General features: G+C 48.1%; 1 protein-coding gene across 1 annotated transcript in view; it reads left to right on the top strand.

The window, feature by feature from the left end:
• The window catches only part of LOC143144948 (uncharacterized), an 87,570-nt gene extending 66,241 nt beyond the window's left edge, over window positions 1-21,329 (top strand). The window contains exons 2-3 of the mRNA XM_076307829.1: window positions 12,639-12,807; window positions 20,355-21,329. Coding sequence (XP_076163944.1) covers window positions 12,639-12,807; window positions 20,355-20,514 — 329 coding nt within the window. The 3' untranslated portion in view covers window positions 20,515-21,329. The remainder of the gene's footprint in view (window positions 1-12,638; window positions 12,808-20,354) is intronic.
• The last annotated feature ends 249 nt before the right edge of the window (window positions 21,330-21,578 follow it).

Below are 21,578 nucleotides of genomic sequence, written 5' to 3' on the forward strand. Positions count from 1 at the left end.
GCACGTAAGCCCGCACCGACGCCGGGATTTAAACTCAAGCGTGGAAAGCTTATACAAAGCTCCAAATTTATTGGATGGAAATCCTCTCGGCATAAGCGTGCAAGTTCCCTACAGGGGCAAAGTTGCTCGCCAGGATTAACACTTTCCTATCTTCTACTCAATGCGCGACCATTCCACGGTAAACTTCTCCGCCTCTCTACTCATTCATTTCCTTTGGATTTTTCTTCACCGGTGGCGCGTAGAACGTGCTTTCCCGCCATTTGCGATCGCTACCGAGCAATCGGTAACCGCCGAGTAGTATTTTAATCGACCGATCGACCTATCGCGTATCCGTATTTAGCAGCCAACCTCCACGCTAGCAGGGGTTAACCGTAAAGCACACGGCGTTATCGGCGCGTCATTAGATTCCCGATGAAGCGAAGCCAAAGCTCGCTATCCTCTGTTGCCAATTCTATAATCTCCGAACATTGTAGCCTCGTAAAGATGACCACCGTGGAAATTTGTCCACAAGTTTGCGTTTCCTTCTCGAACTCGATCCGCACTCTCCGCGACCCTTGCGCGCAAAAACGACACAGAGCTGACTCGAGCTTTCGACCAAACTCTCGCGTTTCTCTACGAAACGACGCGACGAACGTCAATGACAAACGGTTCGTCGTAAAAATATCTTCGTCGAGTCGTATCCACGTTCCAGCCGTTCTCCGTGCTACCAACCCTTTCGTGCAACCGCAGGAAACCTCGCTCCGAAACTGCGCGAGCAACTTTCGCGATACGTTTCCGCGATGCACCGTCTAGGTGTACCCCGTTTAAACAAATACCTACCACCCTCGTCGGTTCTGGTCCGCGGAGGGTGCACGGCGAGGGAATAAACATGATCCACGGGCGGCATTCCGCGCATACAATTATCGTTATAATGGTATTTTTCGGAAAGCTCGGGCCGACCTCGTTCCACGAGGGCTTCAACCCCGCCTACGAGCAACGCTCGTCCACGTGAACGCGCAGTCTGCATCTGAAAACTTCTCTGGCGGGATTTGGGAAGCGAGGCGAAAACGCGAGCTTTCCTACCGAGGAAATACTGGCCTGGTGGGGGCTCGTCGGGATAACGCCGACACCGGCCGCCGACGGCAGCCAGCCAGCTACCACCACCGAGGAAATACCATTCCGGGTGAAAGATACTCGGTCGCAGAATTGTTTGCAATTTTTAAACGCGAATCTCATGCTTTCACGCGCCGCATAATTCTCACGGGTATTTTTATTTTATCCGCGCCGCTGTTCGTGACTCGTCGGTCATACGGCGGGGCGGGAACATCTTCGCGCCGGGGAATCGTACGGTCAACCCCTTTTGTTTCGGAGGGCGAACCGTGGTGACCGATGGCGGTACGGAACGCTTCCAGCGCGATCAATTTTCGTAACAACGAACGGACTCGTGCTGGACGACTCGCATCTCGCTACGCGACCGAAAAGAGGGTGGTCCTCTCCTTCCAACGGAACCGAGTCGAGAGACCGTGGAATAAAATATTGTCACGGTAAATTTGATTTACGATTTGTTCTTCGTTTACGAGAAATCTATTCCAGCGTCGAGTTACACGGACGATGGAACACTTGCCACACCGGTACCGGTTCGATAAATCGTACAATGCAAAGCGTTCAACGTTACCGGCGATTTTACCGAATTTTTCCGCGAAATCTTCGATCAAACGTTCCATTCCTCCGGCACGTAGAGCGGCCGTAGGAACCGAGAAGACCATTCATAAAATTCATCAACTCTTATAGAAGGAAAAAGTCAAAAGCAAGGAAAATCCTGAAAGAACCTCCGAAGGATCTGGAAGGTCTGGAGCGAGCTAGTGGGCGGAGATAATGGGAGTCTTGAAATTGGATTATCAATCTCCGCGACTCCTCTACCTCCCGCGCAGGTATTCCCCTTTCGTCTTTAGAATTAAGATCAGCCGGGCTTTTTCCAACGACCTTCGTTTCACAACGTTTCCTTTCCGGCTTCCGTGCGAGCGTAAAAATTACCCCTTCGTTGGAAATACGAAAGCGTTCTCGAGCGTTCCCGTTAAAACCGGACGAACCGTTCGGTAAACCGCCGAGCGGAACGCACGATTTCGCGACGGAACGTGGAAACGTCGAATCGTTGGAACAGTCGTCCAGCAAGATCGATCTCCGATCGTTTTAGAAACGGTCAAGATCGCGTGTACCGGACAATCGGAGGTTACCGGTTTCGCGTTACCCCGCGACCGTTCGCGATCCTTCGCTCCTACCCTCTTCCTCAGCCCTTGGTAACCTAATCCCTTTTATTCGCCGTAAGCGAAGCTGCGTGTCGGGGCAGCCTTCCCTCTGACTCCTCCTTGCCCGAAGAAAGGAGAGGAAGAAAAAAAAGGAAGAAGAAAAAAAAAATAAACGAAGAAGAAAGGAACGGCGTGGCATTTATGGAGTTAACATTTCTAAAACTCGCCGGTTCCCGCTCGCCGGCGGAACGAGGAGGTGGGCGAGGGGGCGAAAGCGAGAGGGAGGCAGAAAAGCAAAAAAGATAGAAGCGCCGGAGCGAGTTTGGTGGACGGGGGTAATGGCAGTCTTGGAATTGCGTTATCAATCTCCGGACCCCTCGGCCCCTCGGCCCCTCGGCCCCTCGGCAACCCCCTCGCCGCCCTACGGGCCACTACGCTCGACTCCATTCCATTCCATTCCATTCCACCCCTTCTCCACGCTGAAACCATCCTAGAAACTCACAGAACCGTCCCCCTCCCTCTCCTTTTCCCATGCAGGGGAAACCCCCCCCGTCAAACACGGAGCTTCCGGCAATGCTCCCGCGCAAGCCCTGTCCCCACTTCCTCGGCGCATGACGCTCTCCATTCCCTTCGATGTATATGCATGACACCCACACCCTTCGCCCGACGTCTTTTTACCACCGCCTCTTAACCGAACGCTCTTATATTGCGTTTTATATTTTATCTGGCCATTTCTAGTTTCGAATCGCGCGTTTTTCCAGCGTTCCGTTAAATGGTCCTGATCAAGCCCCCGAGGGTCCTGACGCTCGGCCCAACGGAGGTCTCATTCCGGCGACTTAAGGGGTGGTCGGTTTCTTCGCCCCGGAAATAGGTAATAACTGTACACTTTTTTTCATTTTCGCTAAGAAATCGACAACTATTTTAATCGACGATTTTAGTTTTACGATAAAATGCCGAGGAATATACACAAGAGTTCGACTCCTAGGATGCGTATTTTGTGGTACAGCGTCGTATAACCTTTCGTTTGTAAATAATAATAATAATAATCGCGCGTCTCTGTTGCAGATTCTGTGCATTAAAGAAAGAAAGATACAGTATCGAGTAGAGAGTAAATACAGTTTTGGAAACAAGGTAACAAGAGTACAATATCGAGTAATAAAATGAGAAAAGTAAAAAACGTGTAAAATAAGAAAGGATAACACGCTGTAAAATACTTTAAAATAATAAATAGATACTTTGATCGACTCTTCCTGCGTTTAATTGTTTCGATCGCTAATTTCTCTCTTTTGAACATTTAGAAAACAATCAAGAGCAGTAAGAAAGAATTAGGTACACACTTTAATACTATAAGATACTTTGTTTACAGTTTTCCACGGATATCTTGGTGGAATTTTCCAAATCAATTCTCTCGAAAAATCAAAGCTCGTATTTATTTAAGGAATCGTCCCCTTTTCCGCTGCACCGTGAAGCGAGCCGCGTTCTTTGGTGAAAGAAGCACAGCTGGGCAGTTCGTGGATAGATAATATTCATGAACAAGATAAACGATCGCTACCTTTCTCGGAGAATCGACTCTGTCCCCCTTTTAATGAACACGCTCGACAAGAATGATGTCCGGTCTCCCTTTTCGCGATGGTTCCATTGAATCCGGAGAAGGGAGATACGTCGTCGAGCGAGGAGGTTTCGAAAACCGGACGAAGGAATCGTTTGTACATACCGATGTCCACGGATTATCGTGTTCGGTAATGTCGCTCCATTAAAAAGTACGTAATCGCTGGTTTATTCCGTAGGGTGTCCGCGAAGAGAAAATCGTGACAAACGCGTTCCTGTTTCAACGACACGAGCATTTCGAGTCGAGTCTTGGGGCTTACGGTGGTCGTAATAGACAAAGACGGCAGCTAGGTACACGAGAGTGCCATTATCTACTGCCGTATTAGTCTCGATCCGATAGCGCTCCCAATGATTCTCCCGATCAACATTTGCCAAGGAAACGAAATCTTCGCGAATGGCGTGGCGAAATGAAAGGCGTTTAATTAGAGTACACCCTGTTCTGGCTACCCGATTTCTCTAACGAAACCCCCGTATCGGGACCGCTTCTTCGAATATTGCCCCCAAATACGATATCTCTTCTTTATCTGAAAGTGGAACGTAGGATTCGGACTCTTGCTAATCGTCGATCGCAATTTTCTTCAGCGAGTAAAGTCGTTATTGACTCGAGTAACTCCGTTATCTTTAAAGGTACAGAGGCAAACGTTTCGTACGAAAGGTGCTCCCTTTCGAGGTGCCATTTTCTACGTTCCAGAGCGGAGGCTTCGTCGACGTTTCATTGTCGTGAATATCTTTAAAGCGACTCCGTCGGCTAACCCGCGTCCGAAGCATTCTTTTTTTTCCCATCTAGAAGAATAAAGAAATTATCCGGGTGGCCTGTTTTAAGTGCTTCATCCCTGGATATAGGAAAAGCACCGACATTGTATCTCGTCCGAGGCAGGGTCTTCTGGAATAACCTTACCAAAGTCTCTTGCCAGTAGGCCTGGCTGGAAACGTAAAAAATATGTTTAAAAAGGATCGTTTTTATGTACGTAAAACTTGGATGTACGTTCGATAAATTTGACTCGACGTATCTCACTCCGGCGTAGTCCTCTCGAAAATTGACCGTCGAGTGACAAACTCGCTAATTATTATCGATCACGGATCTTTCACAGGGGGCATTCGTCGAAGTAAATGGGAAGGAAATCGCGAAGAGGTGTCGATAACTACCGCCGAACGTCGTTGACGAATTGGAGAGAAATCAAGATGGGCGAGAAGAGGACGGGGGTGCGATACGATCGGAAGGTGAAGCGGATAAGGGTTGCTCCGTCGAGGATAGAGGCAGTAAGTAATCCTATCGACGTCGCGGCATGCAAGGAAGAAGACAAAATGGCGGTGGGTGAAAGGACGGACGACAAGAGGCAAAAGGGCGGCTTTCCTATACGCTCACGAAACGTCGCGCCACCGGGCTACCAACTTGATAGCGTATCGCTTTCCACGGACCCAAAGGTTACCGAATCGTTTCGAGACTATCTTAATGGTCGGATAGATCGTTCGATACTATGGGTGAGTCGTAAAGGCTATTGCTCTGCCCTCCGTCCTCCCGTTCCACGTATTTCCAACCCCTCCGCGGCCGTCGGGCCACGAGAAAGCTGGCTTAGCGCCACCCGAGGATGCCCCGCGCCCTCCTGTCTCTATACGCACCTCATTTATACCCCCTGGAAACGTCGACATTGAACGACGCTCGAGTCGATCCGGGAATCTCGATCCGGTCTCGGGTAATTAATTGTCTTTCGAACAGGTTTATCGATTTCGTTCGAGGCTGTCGAATTCGGAGAATCGAGACCATCGTTAAATTCAAGAACGGCTGAAATTCTGCTCGAGAAACGAAAACCGATGTTTCTTCCATCGAACCGATATTTAGCTTCCGATACGTAAAAGTAAAGGTGGTAACGCACGAATGTTCATTCTTCTTTCGTTCAAAATTCATTTTGTCGATCGAACGACGTTTCGTTTGGACAAAATTGTCGTCCAAATGAACGCAATTAAAAACGTGGGATGAAAATGTTACTCGACGAAGGCGTACAAAATGAACCCTTCGTAACGAGTCGAAAGTGTTCGGTTAGGTTGTTCGGGAACAGTTTCTGTTGATTTTTACGAACGAAGCGTCCGGAACGAAATACGCGGTAATTTTGCAATCCGTTTGTTCGCACAGAGAGTGCACCGTTTCGCGAAACAAGGGCGTTCTTTGCAAGAATTGCGCGCGCAGAATCGCGATAAAATTAGACCGTTCGAACAGACGCGTTCGCTTCGAAATAAATCGCGCGGCAGAGGGGGGTTCGAAACCGGCGATCGATAATTTAGAAACGCAGCTCGGGAGTCGAAAATTTTAAATTCGTGGAAAATTCGAGGTGATAAAAACTCGCTAACGCGAAGCTACGCGCGCGTCGCGAGACCATCGTGAACGTATAATTTCCAGGTAAATAGAAGTCGCGACAGCCGGGACGTACGATCCCACGGGTGACGCGTAATCGTGCATCCGGAACGATAACCGCGATAACACGCGGCGTTCGATTGTTCTGACATAAAAACGAGAATCGGCGAATATCGTTTCCCGGCCGCTAACGTATAGTTAATCGCGAGGCCATGAATTCACGCGGTCGTTCGCGGTTCTTATCTCCGTAAATATTTCGAAATTTCCGCGGCCCGTTTCGCGGCTAATATTTAATGCGATCCCGGTGCGGCGTATTTAAAGGCGTTAACAATAATTAAAAATTACGTTTACGAGCGCGGCTTAGCCACGAGCTTGTTCGCGAGTATCGTTGAAAATATCCAAAAAATCGATCGGTTGGAAACCACCCCCCACTGAACGGGAGATACTCGGAGATGGTTAGTTGTCGCGCGATAAATACAAATAGTTCCTGATGTGCGATATTCGGTCGTAACTCGAGTTAAATCGGAGGATCTCGATACGAACGTAAAACCATCCGAATTTCTCGACAAAAACAAAAAAAAGAAAGAAAACTACAAACGAAATGAATTCTTCGGAGATACTTCTTGCGGAGTTGTTTCCAAGGATTCCTACTGGAGGAAGTTCCAGCTTCGTTGGTATTTTTACAAACGTAGCAGTTAACCACCACGGATCCAATTATCGTTCTCGGCGAAGAGAAATTATTTCGTTTCATTTACCGTACTTGTACGCGATTAAACACTCTCCTCGATCCATCGTACCTCTTTCTATCCTCGCTCGACGTCTCGTTCGTCCGATACAATATTTTCCAACGATAATAGCAACGGGCTCGAATCCGCGAACGTTAGAAATCGTCGATTCGATCCAGGGAAATACTTTGCTCGCGTCGAGTTCGCGATTCCTACGAATGGCTGAACACCGAGTCGAAACGACGACGACGACGACGACGACAACGACGTCTCGAAATTTCGTTTCTCTCGGTAGTTCTCCGTTAGGGGAAAAATAAGGTACGAGTCCCGCGCAGTGCGGCGTATTTCGCGGACAAAAATACGAGAAGAGAACCGGCCGTTGCGCGGTTTCGTGAACGCGAGAGAAGCCGGTATTGAAACTAATTAATATCATTCTCCCCTCTTTCCCAGTGACATTTATACGCTCGGGAACAATGCGAGCGGCGTGTAACTTAATTAAGGCAACGACGCGGACCTGACCGTGGCTTTGCGGCTACCGTTTCCCTATATCCGGTTCGCGCATTATTATCTAGTCTGCTCTCTCGCGCCCTTCCGCAAACCGGCGAAACGCCCGCAATGCCCGCCGGGGAGGAATTGTGTTTGTTGCGTAACGCGCCCGCGTACGTTTAACCGCGGCTCTGTCTTCCGTTGAATCCGTTTTTCGCCGAGCACGGGGAAAATCCTCGAATATTCATGGATACGGAAGACTCGACGAAGGAAATTAACTTTTTCGACGGCCGGGCGTACTCCAATTCACCGTTATCGGAACCGGCGATAATTCCGCGGTAACGACCGCTTCGAGAGGATCGCGGAACGCGAAATAGTTCCGTTCTCTGCTCGGAAATATCGTTAAATATTTGGAGCGCGAGAATCTCCGCCCCTTCGCGTTATTATATTCGATGGAAGAGGCGTAGAGTGTTTCCACGATCGCGGAATTTACACACGTAACGCGTAACGCGTCGATACCGACCGAAGATTTCGATTTTGCGCGGGAGTTAAAAATAAGGGCGGAATCGACTACGTTTCATCCGTCTTGGAAAGCAACGGAGACGCGAGAACGCTTTCCGCGCGAATCCGTCGCGATTGCAAGAGCGTCGAAAACCTTGGACGTTTAAACGAGATACCGGTTCGAGCTCGTAATCGATGTTGATTTTGTAATACTTGAAATACAATCGGACTCGTCGAGAAAATTTCCGTAGCGCGAGCCAACGATGAGAAAATTTTCCATAGTTTCGGATGGGAAACAGATACGGGGATACCGAGAAGAGTGTTACGAAACGAGACGACGGCCGCAACGCAAGTGCGATTATTCGTTATCGTCCGAACGAGATCGTCGCGTTCGCTCCCTCCCGGTTGTTAATCGTCGCGGGGCAACGTCGTTGCCGAGTAAAAATACGGTTCGTAAATCCGGCAGGAACACAGCCCGCGCGGCTTCGTTCTCGCGAGGAGCGTTACGAATAAAGCGATTTCGGCGAAAGTGATTTTTTCCCAAGAATTTACTGCGTCGGCGTATTCCAAGTAGCAACTACATTTCGCCGGGAGGAGTTAATTATACGGGGTACCGGCGCCGCGGGACGAATCGTAAATCTCGATAAATCACCGACAGGGACGCGCGATTAAATCGCGATAACGAGCTCGCCGAATGATCGTCGACGCGAAACCGCAGCGACGGAGAGAGAGACACGTTCGTCTAAGAATCCGATCGGAAAGGATCTCGGCTGCGTTCCCTCGTTTCGGAGTCGCGCGAGTTCCTATCGTCGACGACATCGAATCGACGACAGGAGAAACCGACGATCGTGTCCACGGTGCGCGACCAGAGTGCCCCGAAATCGTAAAACGCGTTTATACGTCCCGGCGCAGCGGCGAGAGGTTCCGCGCGGCTCGCGGCGTCGGGGCGAGCGCCAGCTACGAGACAGAGGACGTTAAAACGTCAGAAGTCTGATAGGTAGCTCGTACGACAGTACGCGTAACTGCCTGATTAAAAGTAACGGCTTAAGCGTAAATGAAATTTATGGCCAATCACGGGGTGAGGGGGACCACCTACTTTACGTCGTCGGCCGCTAACGCGAGAAACGGAGAGGAGAGAGACTGCTCGTCGACACTTCTTTCTCTCTTTATATATTTCTCTCTCTCTCTCTCTCTCTTTCTCTCTATTTCTCTCTCGTCTCTCCTCCGTCTTTCGTCCTCTCCCTCCGTCACCGTTGCTCCTTCTTCCACCCAACCCGCCCCTGTCATTCAAAAAGGTGTCAACGACAATCGCTTTTACGAGATACTTATTAATTGTTACTGCGCTTTTACGACGGCATAAAAGCGCGGTCTACGACCGTTTGAGTGGGCACGACGGTGTAAGGGGGATTCCCCCCCGGTGGATTATTGCCTCCGATGAGGCTATACGGCGTCCCGTATAGCTACACACGACGACACCGACGATCTCCTTGTTGATTCGAAGACGGGAAAACGATATAATGACCGCGTGAATCCGTATATTCCTGCACGAGGGAGAGGAAACGGATGAATCGGGATACCTGTTCGGACTTTTGGCACCGTGTAAAGACTCCTCTTCTTTTACGTTTTCTCGACGATCGACGAGGGGGGGTACCTTGTTTCCTCGACGCGTCGAACCGAACGCGGAATATCGAACAACCTTTTAATCGTCGAGTATACTCCTTTATTTTTCGTTCGATCTGCGCGGAGATATCCGGCGGGAGCCTCGACGACGTATCGTCTCTTCTTTTTGTCATCTTTTCATCGAATATTACTTTTTCGGATCTCGCGAGAAGTCGTGTTTCGACCGGAGAAGTTTTTTCGATCGATCGAAAGCACGCGGATAGATCGACCGTGAAAATAAAGACCTCGATTTCTTCCCGCTCGTTGCCAAAAGTTATTTCAATCTTCGTTAACGATATCGAACGTATCTTAAAAGTCTCTCTGGAAACGTATCGCACGATCGTTTCCGAGGCAGACTCCGTTAATCTCAAATCTGACATCGACTGTTTAGTCGATCGGTGCTTCTACAACTGCATCGATTTTAATAGCGACAATTTTTCAAGTATTCTCGCACTTTCGAATAGGTACGCTTCTCATTTCCTTAATTCTGATCCTATTACTCGTATTTGCACTTTGACCAATAAATATTCTGTACCTCCTGACCTTTTCAATGTATCTTTCGCTAAATTTCGTTGTCGGTTAAACAATCTTTGGTAATCTTCTTTCTTTAATTCGCGCGCTAGGTTTATTTCTCTTCGTAAACCAATGAGTCTATTGCCTGTAAATAAATAAGCAATTGTAGATGCAAATGTCGTGTTACGAGATTCATTAGATAGAATGGTAGAACACCAATCTTTTATACAATCCTTAATTTCGTTGTCGGTTAAACAATCTTTGGTAATTTTCTTTCTTTAATTCACGCACTAGGATTATTTCTCTTCATAAACCAATGAGTCTATTGCCTGTAAATAAATAAGCAATTGTAGATGCAAATGTCGTGTTACGAGATTCGTTAGATAGAATGGTAGAACACCAATCTTTTATACAATCGTTAAATTTCGTTGTCGGTCAAACAATCTTTGGTAATCTTTTCTCTTTAATTCGCACGCTAGGTTTATTTCTCTTCGTAAACCAATGAGTCTATTGCCTGTAAATAAATAAGCAATTGTAGATGCAAATGTCGTGTTACGAGATTCATTAGATAGAATGGTAGAACACCAATCTTTTATACAATCCTTAATTTCGTTGTCGGTTAAACAATCTTTGGTAATTTTCTTTCTTTAATTCACGCACTAGGATTATTTCTCTTCGTAAACCAATGAGTCTATTGCCTGTAAATAAATAAGCAATTTTAGATGCAAATGTCACGTTACGAGATTCATTGGATAGAATGGTAGAACACCGATCTTCTACCCATACGCATTATCAGGGTCTCTTCTTGCTTCTAAGTCAGCGACTCGTGATCTTGGTGCCCTGCTCTCATCTTCGCTGTCTTTATAATCTCACATTCACTCAGCTGTTTCGAAGGCGAATAAAATGCAATAGAATTCGTATTTAGAAATTGCGACGACTTAGCGAATCCATGGACCTTTAAGCACCTTTATCGTTGCTTTGTACGCCCACTACTCGAACACGCTTGGTTTCGGTTCGCGTAATTGTACAAATATTTGTCAAACGACGCTCAAAGAGAACCCAATTATCTCGAACTCTCGAACGAGAAATTACGATCAAGGGGTCCGCGACTAGCGTTCGCCTTGCTCGCACAACGGCACGTGGTGCTACATATACGCCAGGGGCAGACGAACACCATAGGTCTTCGATCCTCGTCGAGCTACGGTTTGTTAAGCAGCAACCATAAACTGCAATGGAACTCCACTCGTCCGAAGACGAATTCGTCAGAGAAACTGGCAACGGATACGTTGCAAGTGCATTCAGTCGTTCGATACAGGTTCGTCGGTTCTCTCATCCGTTAACAATTTCACGTTCGAAGCTGACGTTCGCGAAAGGGAATTCGAGGTCCTTTCCTTTCCAATACTTTCAAAGTTGTAAACGTTCGAGTAGCTCTGTGAATCGATCGTTCACTTCTCACAATTTACTACCCGTTAATCATCGTCTGCAATTTGTTCTCGATTGAAACTCGAATCTGCGCCCTTACGTGTATCGTTTGAAAGTAACTCGAACGATCAGCAGTATACAAATTCTTCGAACAGTTCACAGGAACGAATTACCATTCTTTTGCAATTACTACTGACGCGAATTAAGAACAACCGTCACAGAAGCAGCACAATGGTTTCTTTTCAACGAGACGAGTGTCTACCTTTAGAGATCCACGCAAAGAATGTACGCGAAACCAAGAAAAGTTTATCCCATGGGCTTTGTTGGTTGATTTATCCGTGAGAATAACTTTTCATTTCTCGTATACCTTCAACGACCTACCGCTGGTTGCAAATACCGACCGAATACGAGTACGCACGTAACGATTGTTCCGTAACGCAGAATTCAGGAACTGTTACGAAACAAAGTGTTTCCATTATTTATTTTCGGCGATGTTCGAGCAGTTGCGTGTTCAAATGTTGCGTATGGTTTTGTAACGTCTTGCAATTACTGCAGAAAGAATATGTGTCGTGTGATGCAAACATAGTGAAATTATTTAAACTCGACGTATCAACGAGATACTTGCGATACAATAAATTATTTTCTACAAGTGCGAGCAGAACTTCCTCAGACGACCGTAATTGTCTAGTACGGATAACCAATACGGCAAACAAATTATCAACACGGATAAACTTCTTTAATCTCCTCACTTTGACTAATTCTATACTTTCTATTTTTATTTTTCCTTTATCCTTAGCCTTATTTTTTAGTCACAACCGAACGCTCAACGACTCCTCTGTCGTCGTTTCGAAATCAGTGTAACGCGAAAAGGCCTAAAGCCCGTAACTAAAGAAAATAATAATAATAAAATGTATTTCGAATAAATTTATATTAATTTCTCTAGACGTACGAAAAGACATCTGGTCGATCCCTTAAGAGGTTCTCGTCGTACGAACATTAGAATTCGAATCGTAGAAGAAAGTACCACGCGATGCACAAAATCGGTGCACACGGATTGCATTTCCATCGGTGGTTGTTTCGTCGCGTTGCGTTTAAAAATATCGACGGTCCGCGAATTCTCGCGCCGGTTAAACGTCTCCTATGTTTCAGAGTTCATCGACGACCCGCATCGAACAAACGAGGTAAAAACGAAACGAAGCGAGTACGGGGAACGTCGAACGGAGCGGAGTACCCTTTACCCTCGAGAGTCCGGAAGCAAATGTGGACAAGGGGAAACGCGCGTCAGAAACGGCCAATTGAGAAAAGTAGTAAGCCGAGGGTAAGAAAAAAGAAACGGTAAATTAAATGTCGCGTATGTTGGAGGGTGAAAGCAAAGAGTTGTAAGAGTCGGCGTCGTCGTTGTCGTCGTCGTCGTCGTCGTCGTCGGCGGTGGAGACGGTGGAGGCGTCGGTGGAGGATGATGGCGCGGTCTAAGCTTTAAGCTTTGGATAACGACAACGGAGAGGCGACGGTAATGCCGGTGCGCAAGTAAAAGAGAGTTTTTCTTTTCCTTTGGCTCGTAGCCCCCGCCGCGGCTTATCTCCCTACTAAATCCAGCAATTTTAATACGCGTTTCTCGGCAATTTCCGTGCTACACGTTCCACCGTCGACTTAGCACCCCTTCTGCAACTCCCCTTCTCGTTTCACTCCTACCCGACCAACCCTACGTCTTCTCTCGTTTTACCCTTCTTTAAATAAACTTTATTTTTACGGTGCTATTTAAAGCAATTTCTGATTTCCCTTAATTCATTACGACGCCGTTCCGTATAGCCCTCTTAATGCGCCTCCGGCATTGCTGGCATTTCTCATTTCCCCTCGGACCGCTAATGGCGTCGCGATACGCCGTCGCCGATCTCGCGATTCCGGAATTCCTTGAGATTCGATTTTTCTGGAACCGTCACCGAACGACCGGTACGATCCCCGCGTACCTTGGTTCTCGTCTTCGAGGCTCTACTCCCGTGGATCTTTGACCATTTTCGTCCGGTTAGCGTTGAAATTTTCAAGCAACGTTCTTCTTCGACGAAAAATCAATGGACAGCATCTCGGTTAACGTTTCCCTGCGTCGCTAACGTTACGCTACGAACCGTTCGCGCCTGTCCAGTTCTTCTAATCGATCGTTGCAATAAACGGATGCAACGCACGAAGAAGTTTCATTCTCCAATCCTCGGTGTCTTATTGTCTTGCGATCCGGAAGACGTTCAACGAGTTCGGCACCCTATGAATTTTGAAACGTTTCGAATTTAACGGTGTACACGTAACGAGAGAAGAAGGAGAAACACTCGAGTAGGACGTTATTGAACTTTGGTCGCTCGTAATATTTTTAATTACATTGCTAGTATCACGCGGTTCTTGTAATCGATCGTTGATAAATGGATGTAACGCACGAAGAAGTTCCATTCTCTAGTTCTCGGTTTCTTATTGTCTTGCGATCCGGAAGACGTTCAATGGGTTCGGCACCCTATGAATTTTGAAACGTTTCGAATTTAACGGTGTACAGGTAACGATAGAAGAAGAAAAACCACTCGAGTAAGAAGGTATTGAACTCTGGTCGCTGATAATATTTTTAATCGCATTGCTAGTACCACGCTCGGTATCGCTCGAGCCGGAGAATTCGTAGAAACATCGTTTTACAATCGTCGCGCAACACGATCTTCGTTCAAGTTTTCGTTTGACGATTTCGAGGTCCTTGGTTCGCATCGTTCGTTAAAAACGATCTCTGTCGTCGATAGTCGTTCCCGGCTTTAAGACGATACGATAGTCGAGTCCAGAATACGAGACCGAAAGCCGCGATCCCTTCGGGACGAAACGATGGTCTCCTTTATCCAACCTTATCGCTTTCGATCATCCTACCGTGAAAAAAAGAACCATTTTCCATGGATTATGAAAATAATACCCGTACCCTGCGAAAACGCGAAGAAATCGAAACGTATATCGCAATGGAGCATTTTCGAAAAGGACAAAAATACGTACGCTCGAGAACAGACGTTAACCCAGATCGCTAAACTTCCCGGTGTTCTTGTTTTCTTTTTTTCTTTATTTCGGACGATTCGTGGAACTTGTCGCAGGGATTAAAATTCGGTAATCGAATCGAACGAATTTGGTGATTCGTTGCGTGTAATGTTATTTTATTTATCGTTCGGTCGAGAGAGCCCCTTGATTCCACAGCGGAGGTAATTTTCCTCTCGCCGGAGGGTACGCCCGTAGGACGTCGCGATACGTTGCAACGATGGACGCTTAACCGAAAGTACAGAAATTTTTATCGCCTCGCCGTAGACGAACCGGATCGTTAGGGTATCGCAATAATCGGTCGTAAAGATGTGGGTTAATAAACCGATCGACGACTGGTGGCGGCACCGTTGTAGCTTCGCAGCGGCGAGCGAACTTTCTTCCTCGGGAAATTGAGTCGGATTTGAGTTACGGTACGGCGTTCGTCCCTCGCTCTGGAATCGCCCTGGTCTAGCTGGAACCCTCGTGTCTATTTCGACCCTCCTCCGGGGCGCAACACATCTATCGCCATTACCGGGGCCGAGGAGGGCGGAAAACTTGTAAATAAAAAGGAGTAACGATGACGTAAGCGTCGTTTCGCGGTCGGCGGGGTACCGGCCGCCCTTTTCTATCGATCCGCGCCAAAGAGGAGGGCGTCGATAACAATCGATTATTGTTTCGGGAGTTCCTCGTAATAGGCTCGATGGTCTTTTAGATTTCTCTCTCTTTCTCTCTCTCTCTTTTCGATAAACCCCCGGAACGAGAATTACCTCTTCTATTGCCGTGGAAACTATAACCAAGTTTTTCTCACCCCCGCCCTTCGACGTAACGCCCTGCCGGGACAAGAATTATCGAACGGAACAAAACGTACACCGTCCCGACGCGACGCGACGCGACGCGTTCGCGAGGACTCCCGAATTCGCGCGAAGATAACCACGACCAAGTGGAAACGACTTCGAAGCGGATTCCCACGTTGCGTCTCCCGGCGTTCTCGGCAATCCGTATCGGTTCGGATCATTATACATTCATACCCCTTTCGAGGAGGGGGAAGAGCGGTGAGGGGGAAGGGGGTTAAGCCGAGAGAGCGAGTTTCTACTTTGCAATAAATTCGGCCTTGCGAGGCAATTACTCCGGTCGGCCGTAACCGGCGATAGTCTAAGATTAAAAGAGAAGAGGAGAGTGTCTCTCCTCTCTCCCTCTCTTTTTCTCTCTCTCTCTCTCTCTTACTCTCTCTTTCTCTCTTTCCCCACAGCGGTCGCCCCGGTTCGCCATAAAGGTGGAATAGGGTGACACGCCGTTGGCCGCAGGTAGGCGACGCGATAAATATGATTTTTGTGTGAAACCGTCTGGAAGATGCGGGATTTGATCGCCAGGGGTGGTCCCGTGTGCTCGTACGTCACGCGGCACGGTCGAGTCAGTTTCTTCCCCTCCCTCCCTCCCTCCCTCCCTCCCTTACCTCTGTGTCCTCCGGCACCGAGAAACCGGCGAGATCATCGAGAGAGTAGAGAAAACCCATGGACGCGGAGCAAAGCCGTTCGAGGTCCCGCGACGTCGTTCGTCACTTTGGCCCGCAATGGGGGAACACCGAACCTCCCTTTCTCCGTTCTCCCCCTTTGTGTCCATCTTTTCCCCCTTTGTCCTATCCCGGGTCTCTTTCTCCGACGCATCTTAATCTAGATGTACCCAGCCTCTGACCTCCGCGTCTTCTCCGACGACTAATCCTATCTTCTTACCTCGAGCCGCGTCCCCTGCGTTCTGCGACGCCTTGTCCCTTGTCTCTCGTTTCTCCCTCTCTCTCTCTCTCTCTCTCTCTCTCTATCTCTCGTTTTCTCTTTCTTCTCGACCCGCGCGGTACGAGACACCAGGACCGACAGGTTTGTACCGACACGGTCGTTGTTTCGACCCGTACGCGCCTCGTATCCTTTTTCTCCTCTCCTTTTATCCGAGAATGCCAGGGCGCTCTATTTATGGCCTTGAGAGGCGCGCGGTACAAGGATCGTTGGGAAGCGCGCCGGTAATCTCGACGGCTATCGTTAATAGAGTCGTTCGTTCGAGCTAGCCCCGGACCACGCTACCCGGACCCGATTTTCGATTTCTAACCCCCGGGACGATCGCGCGCGGAAACATCGCGAGCGCGTAACCGCGCGCGCTGGACCAACGACGATTCAACCCCCTCGACCCCGCGCCACACCACCACCCCCCCTAACCCCCCTTTCGGCGTGGAATTTACGTTTGTTTGTTCGATCCGACCGGCGGAGAGTAGACGCGGATTCGCCGAGTACGATTCGATTTTACGAGCCGATAGCGGGAGACACGCGAGGAAAGTATAAAAGCGTAAGTTACGCGCGCCTGTTACGAGGCAATCTGCGTCAAACTGGATTTATCGCGAACCCCGTCGGGATGCTCTAATAGAGCGATAAATACGAATACCCGGTGGCTCGTAATGGCGCCCGTACGTCGGCGCGCGAGTTGCTTTTGTTTATCCAGACGGGGAAGAAACCGAGGAAACCAACGACGATTAATTCGTTAGAGAGTAGCGGGGTTCCGTTCGAACGATGGAATTTCTTTTTTCGGGAGCCGGCTATTCCGTGCGAGTAGATGAAACGATCTTCGAGTGGATCGACATCTCGGAACCTATCCGTCTCGCGATATCGCGACGACTACGATCGCGTCTCGACTATGCTCTGAAATAGGTGTAAACGATACAACCAAGAGATCGAAGATTCGAAATACCATTTTGCGGAGCGTCGAACCAACGATTGTTTCTAATCTCTCTGAAATTACGCGATACGTTGTCTCGCAAATACTCGCGACTCCGCGACGTTAAGACGCGGTTGGAGCAACCGCCGCTCCGTGCAGCGGTTACCGGCTAGTTTTTACGGAAACCGGTGCAACGTAAAAATGTTTAAACGAGGTTCAGGAGAGCCACTCTTCGGGAAGTTTGTATCGTCTATTGTTCCTCTCGAGGTTGCCACGACGATGCCCGCTCCGAGATTCGCGGAGATTTACGAGGCAAGTATAAACATTGAGAAGATTACGGCGGAGCTCATTTTAAGTTCTAACGAGCTCCCCCCCGGCTCGGTGTCGGCGGCATTATCAAATAATTGAGAGATGTAACTCACCGCTATCTGCGCTGCACCCTCGCACCGTGGACCCCTACTCTTGTCACTCTTTCCACCGCGAAACCATCCTCCGAAATAGATCGATCCTCTCTCTTCGGCGAACCCGTACGCGATCGTTCTTGCCCGTTGAAAATTGTTGTCGCGAACGGACGACTCTTTTTCGATTTTCAACGAGACGATCCTCAGTGTTTACGATTGCCGGTGAATTTAAAAGGCGACGAGCGCGAACGAGACTCTAACAAGAGTTCTAGCAAGTATTCGGAGGGTAATCGTTTCTCGAGTCGCGAACATCGAAACCGTCCCGAAGGGAACTTTGTTCTACAAATAGGAAAATACTTACCGTGAATACGGAAGGAGAAATTTGAATTAAAAAATTTAATATCCGGTTATCGCGACCGGTAAATATTACCGGGAATCTGACTTTCGGAAGTACTTTGTCCTCCTTCCTGTAGAATTAACATTTTTTTCTATAAAAGACGACACGGTAGTCCGTGTCCGGGGAATACGACGAGCGATCTACAATTTTCATCGAGAGAAAGAGACACTCGACGTTACCCCGTTGAACCTAAGAGACCACTTCTACTCGGTGAAAGGCGTACACCGAACTACTCGAGGCACGCTCGACTCGTCCGAAAAGCTACACCGCAAAGGGTCTAAGAACGGTACAAACCGCCGGACTCGCTGCAAAGGGTCGAACAGTCTACCCCTTTGATCTCGTCCGAATCCCCGATGCTCGAAAACATCGAAATTCTTCGTTCTCTCGATGTTCGAGCTCGCGACCGTCTTCACCCCCTGTCGTCTTTACGACCCCGTTGCATTTTCTTCGTCGAACGGCTCGAGGAAATACCCTCGCGGAGGGTTACTCGCGAGACGATCGGTGCGTCTTCGGGCTCGAAATTAAGCCGCCGACGAAACGATCGTCCGATGCGTATTTACTCGTTTTCTTTCGTCCACGGGCACCCCGTTGGTTAAAGGAACAACGAAAAGATTTTTATTCTACCGTAAAACCATCCCGGCAAGACAGGGTCGCGGGTAAAAAGGAAAAGGGTAAACGTCGGTGCGAGGACGATGCGCCCCCTTGAATTCAGCGTAACGAAGATGCGGCGTCCTCGTGTGGCGCTCCAACGAAATATAAACAAGATCCGCGCGCGGCTTAATGCGTCCCGTACGTCACGCGGAAAGATTAAACAGTTAATAAGAATAAGAGTCTCCGAGCGTGTTCTCCCCCTTTATTCCTCGAACGGGGTTTCTTTCGTAGGTCGCCGCACGGCCACGGCGAGCGGAACAGAGACGGGACGAGCCCGATGGAGAAGGGGGGACACTTCCACGGGTGGTTGGAGGGAAATGGCGGCCATCTTTCCCACGGGCTCTTCTCGAGAACCAATCGCCTTTCTCCGGCGAGCATTAAGGCGGCAACTCCGGCTGAAGAATTGCCTCTGCCACGTTAGACACATTTTTCTCGCTTTTCCTTTATTCTGTTCTCTGGCTCCAGGAGTCCCGGGACCTCTCTCCTCTCTCTCCGGTTCACGGAGAAACCGGCGCGCACCATCTCTGCCGCCTCGTCGTTTCGCGTCTCTTATTTTCTTTGTTCAGCCAGACCAAACCCCGTTGCCAACCCTCTTCCTGTTCTTCTTCTCGTCCCGCTTCTTCTTCTTCTTCTTCGTCTTCGTCTTCTTCTTCTTCCGCCGTCACGGCTCCGTTCTATCTTCTTCTTTTCTTCTCTTCCCTTTTTTTTTCTTCTCTCTTCACCCTCCCCGTTATGTATAGATATAGCGCAGAGGGGGTATAATAGTGTTCATCCCTGAAGTGAGCTCCATCGAGCGGCAGGTGGCTGACCTTAATAACGCGCCACGCAACGTTCCACAGGGGTCTCCCCTCTCTCCCTCTCTCTCTCTCTCTCTCTCGATCTCGATCTCGATCTATCTGTCCATCTTCCTCCCTGCACGAGGCGAAAAGAAAATCGTAGAGTGTGCCATCTATGAGACGTCAGATGCAAGATTTACGCGGTGACGCGGAGTTACGGATACACCGGCTCGGTGAAAGCCACCGCTCACGGGGAGGGAGAGGGACGACGAGTCGGAACTTTCGTGCATCCTCCCCGACCTTTCTCCTACCCGTTTTCCCCCTCCCCCCGTGGCCGCTGTGGGAAAGTTCGAACAATCGACGTCTCGAGTATCCTTTTGCCGGGCCGTCTAATAAACAGCTTATACGCCGTGGCGAATGGTAACGCTGAATAAGGTGCATAAAAATGTCCCTAGAGTGGCGCATTTGTCACGTGCGCCGGTGCTGGTGCCGGGACTGGTGCGACATCTCGGGATATCGTTTCATTGTGTGTTCACAGAGGTCTATTTTGGAGGTTAGTTGCGGGCCGCGTTCGACGCCCGGCCGGGTACAACGACGAAGACGGGCATCGACGACAATCACGGATCCCCTCGGCCTTTTAAGAGAGATCGTAAAAAGGAATCGTGTACCTCACACGTTGAGCACCGGAAGAAAATGTATTAACCTGACGCGCCGCCAGCCCGAGCACCTTTTACGCGCCAGCGACACCGTTAAGTGTCGCTAGTCTGAATTTCATGGAGTAATTTAACTTATGCGCCGTCCACGATCCGTGCGACCACCTACGTAATATTCCTCGCGATAGTTTCGCTACTCGCCACACTGTAAAACGCGTCGTAACGTCCGGTACGATTTAAATTTCTTTTTCTTTCGCTTGCAGCTACGACGAGAGTGTGCGGCCATCGAACGTCTCGTATCATCGGGATCCACCGTGTCTCTTCGATCGATCGAGTATCTGCAAAGGAACTTTCGCACGGAACAAAATACGAATTAGTATTTCTTTTAAACGAAAACCGTGCGAGGTTAGAACACTGTTTTAGAAGCGTTCGTTTCATTCGAGGAAACAGCGGTAAATAATGTAACAAGAAAGGGTTCAACGCGCGTGCAAACGTTCGAAATGTAAACGCGGAAAATGTTCCTACTGACTTATACAGCGTACTGGCTGGCATACGCGGCGCTGTAGCGCTGATACCATGATATTCCAATACACCGCGGTTTTATTCGTTTTATGACTTCTTTCGCTGCCACTGTACGGCATTTCCAATTCATGAACGAGCTCACCGAACCAGTAACGAATACCGCGTTACCGTAGATAGTCAAACGACGTTAGTCGAGGTTAGGAAATACTGGATCGCGCCGCGCTTATTGATAAAAGTCTTCCGGAAAAGAGAAACTCGCGAAACTAGGAACAATTGTTTAAACTGTACGGTATACAAGGATCGTTGAACAAACTTTTGTCAACGTATAACCTTACTTAATTTTTAAGGTTAGAATCTGTCTCGTTTTCCAATTCGGAGCAAGAAACAAATGTAAGAAATATATTGTATTGATAACAATAATAATTGTGCCGTGAAAATAGTTGTTGAAAATGGCCGATAATGGACGGAGAATTTTAAATGGTTCAACAATCGCTTTTCAAACTTTTGATCCGAGAAGACTTTTCGGAAACCCATATAGCGTTTGTTTATGCAGGTTTTATTAATTTTGTGAATATATATTTATTGGTTAGTCACTAACCAGCGCGAAAGGTCCATTCGGTTCTATATGTTTCTATTATTGTATTATACAAATATTTATACAAGGCGTTTGTTATTAACGAATGCAATGTGTATATTTATTTTAATAAAGGATGCAAATTTTGAAAATTCCAGGAACCCGCGACATTTCGAAAGGTCTAAAGAAAACACGACTCGTTTTGTATAAATTTATGAAACTTTATTTTTATTGAAATTTTTTACCTTACGAACAAAAAACCGAATCCGAGAGGGCTAGGGATAATAATAATTTTCGTAATCTCTTTAGTTGTATCCACTGAAATCGTTGAAAAATATTCGTAACTAAATTTCTCAAAGATTTGCCACAGCGACGTAGTCTTAAGATAAAT

Source organism: Ptiloglossa arizonensis, chromosome 3, assembly GCF_051014685.1.
Source record: "Ptiloglossa arizonensis isolate GNS036 chromosome 3, iyPtiAriz1_principal, whole genome shotgun sequence".
In the NCBI taxonomy this organism is placed as follows: domain Eukaryota; kingdom Metazoa; phylum Arthropoda; class Insecta; order Hymenoptera; family Colletidae; genus Ptiloglossa; species Ptiloglossa arizonensis.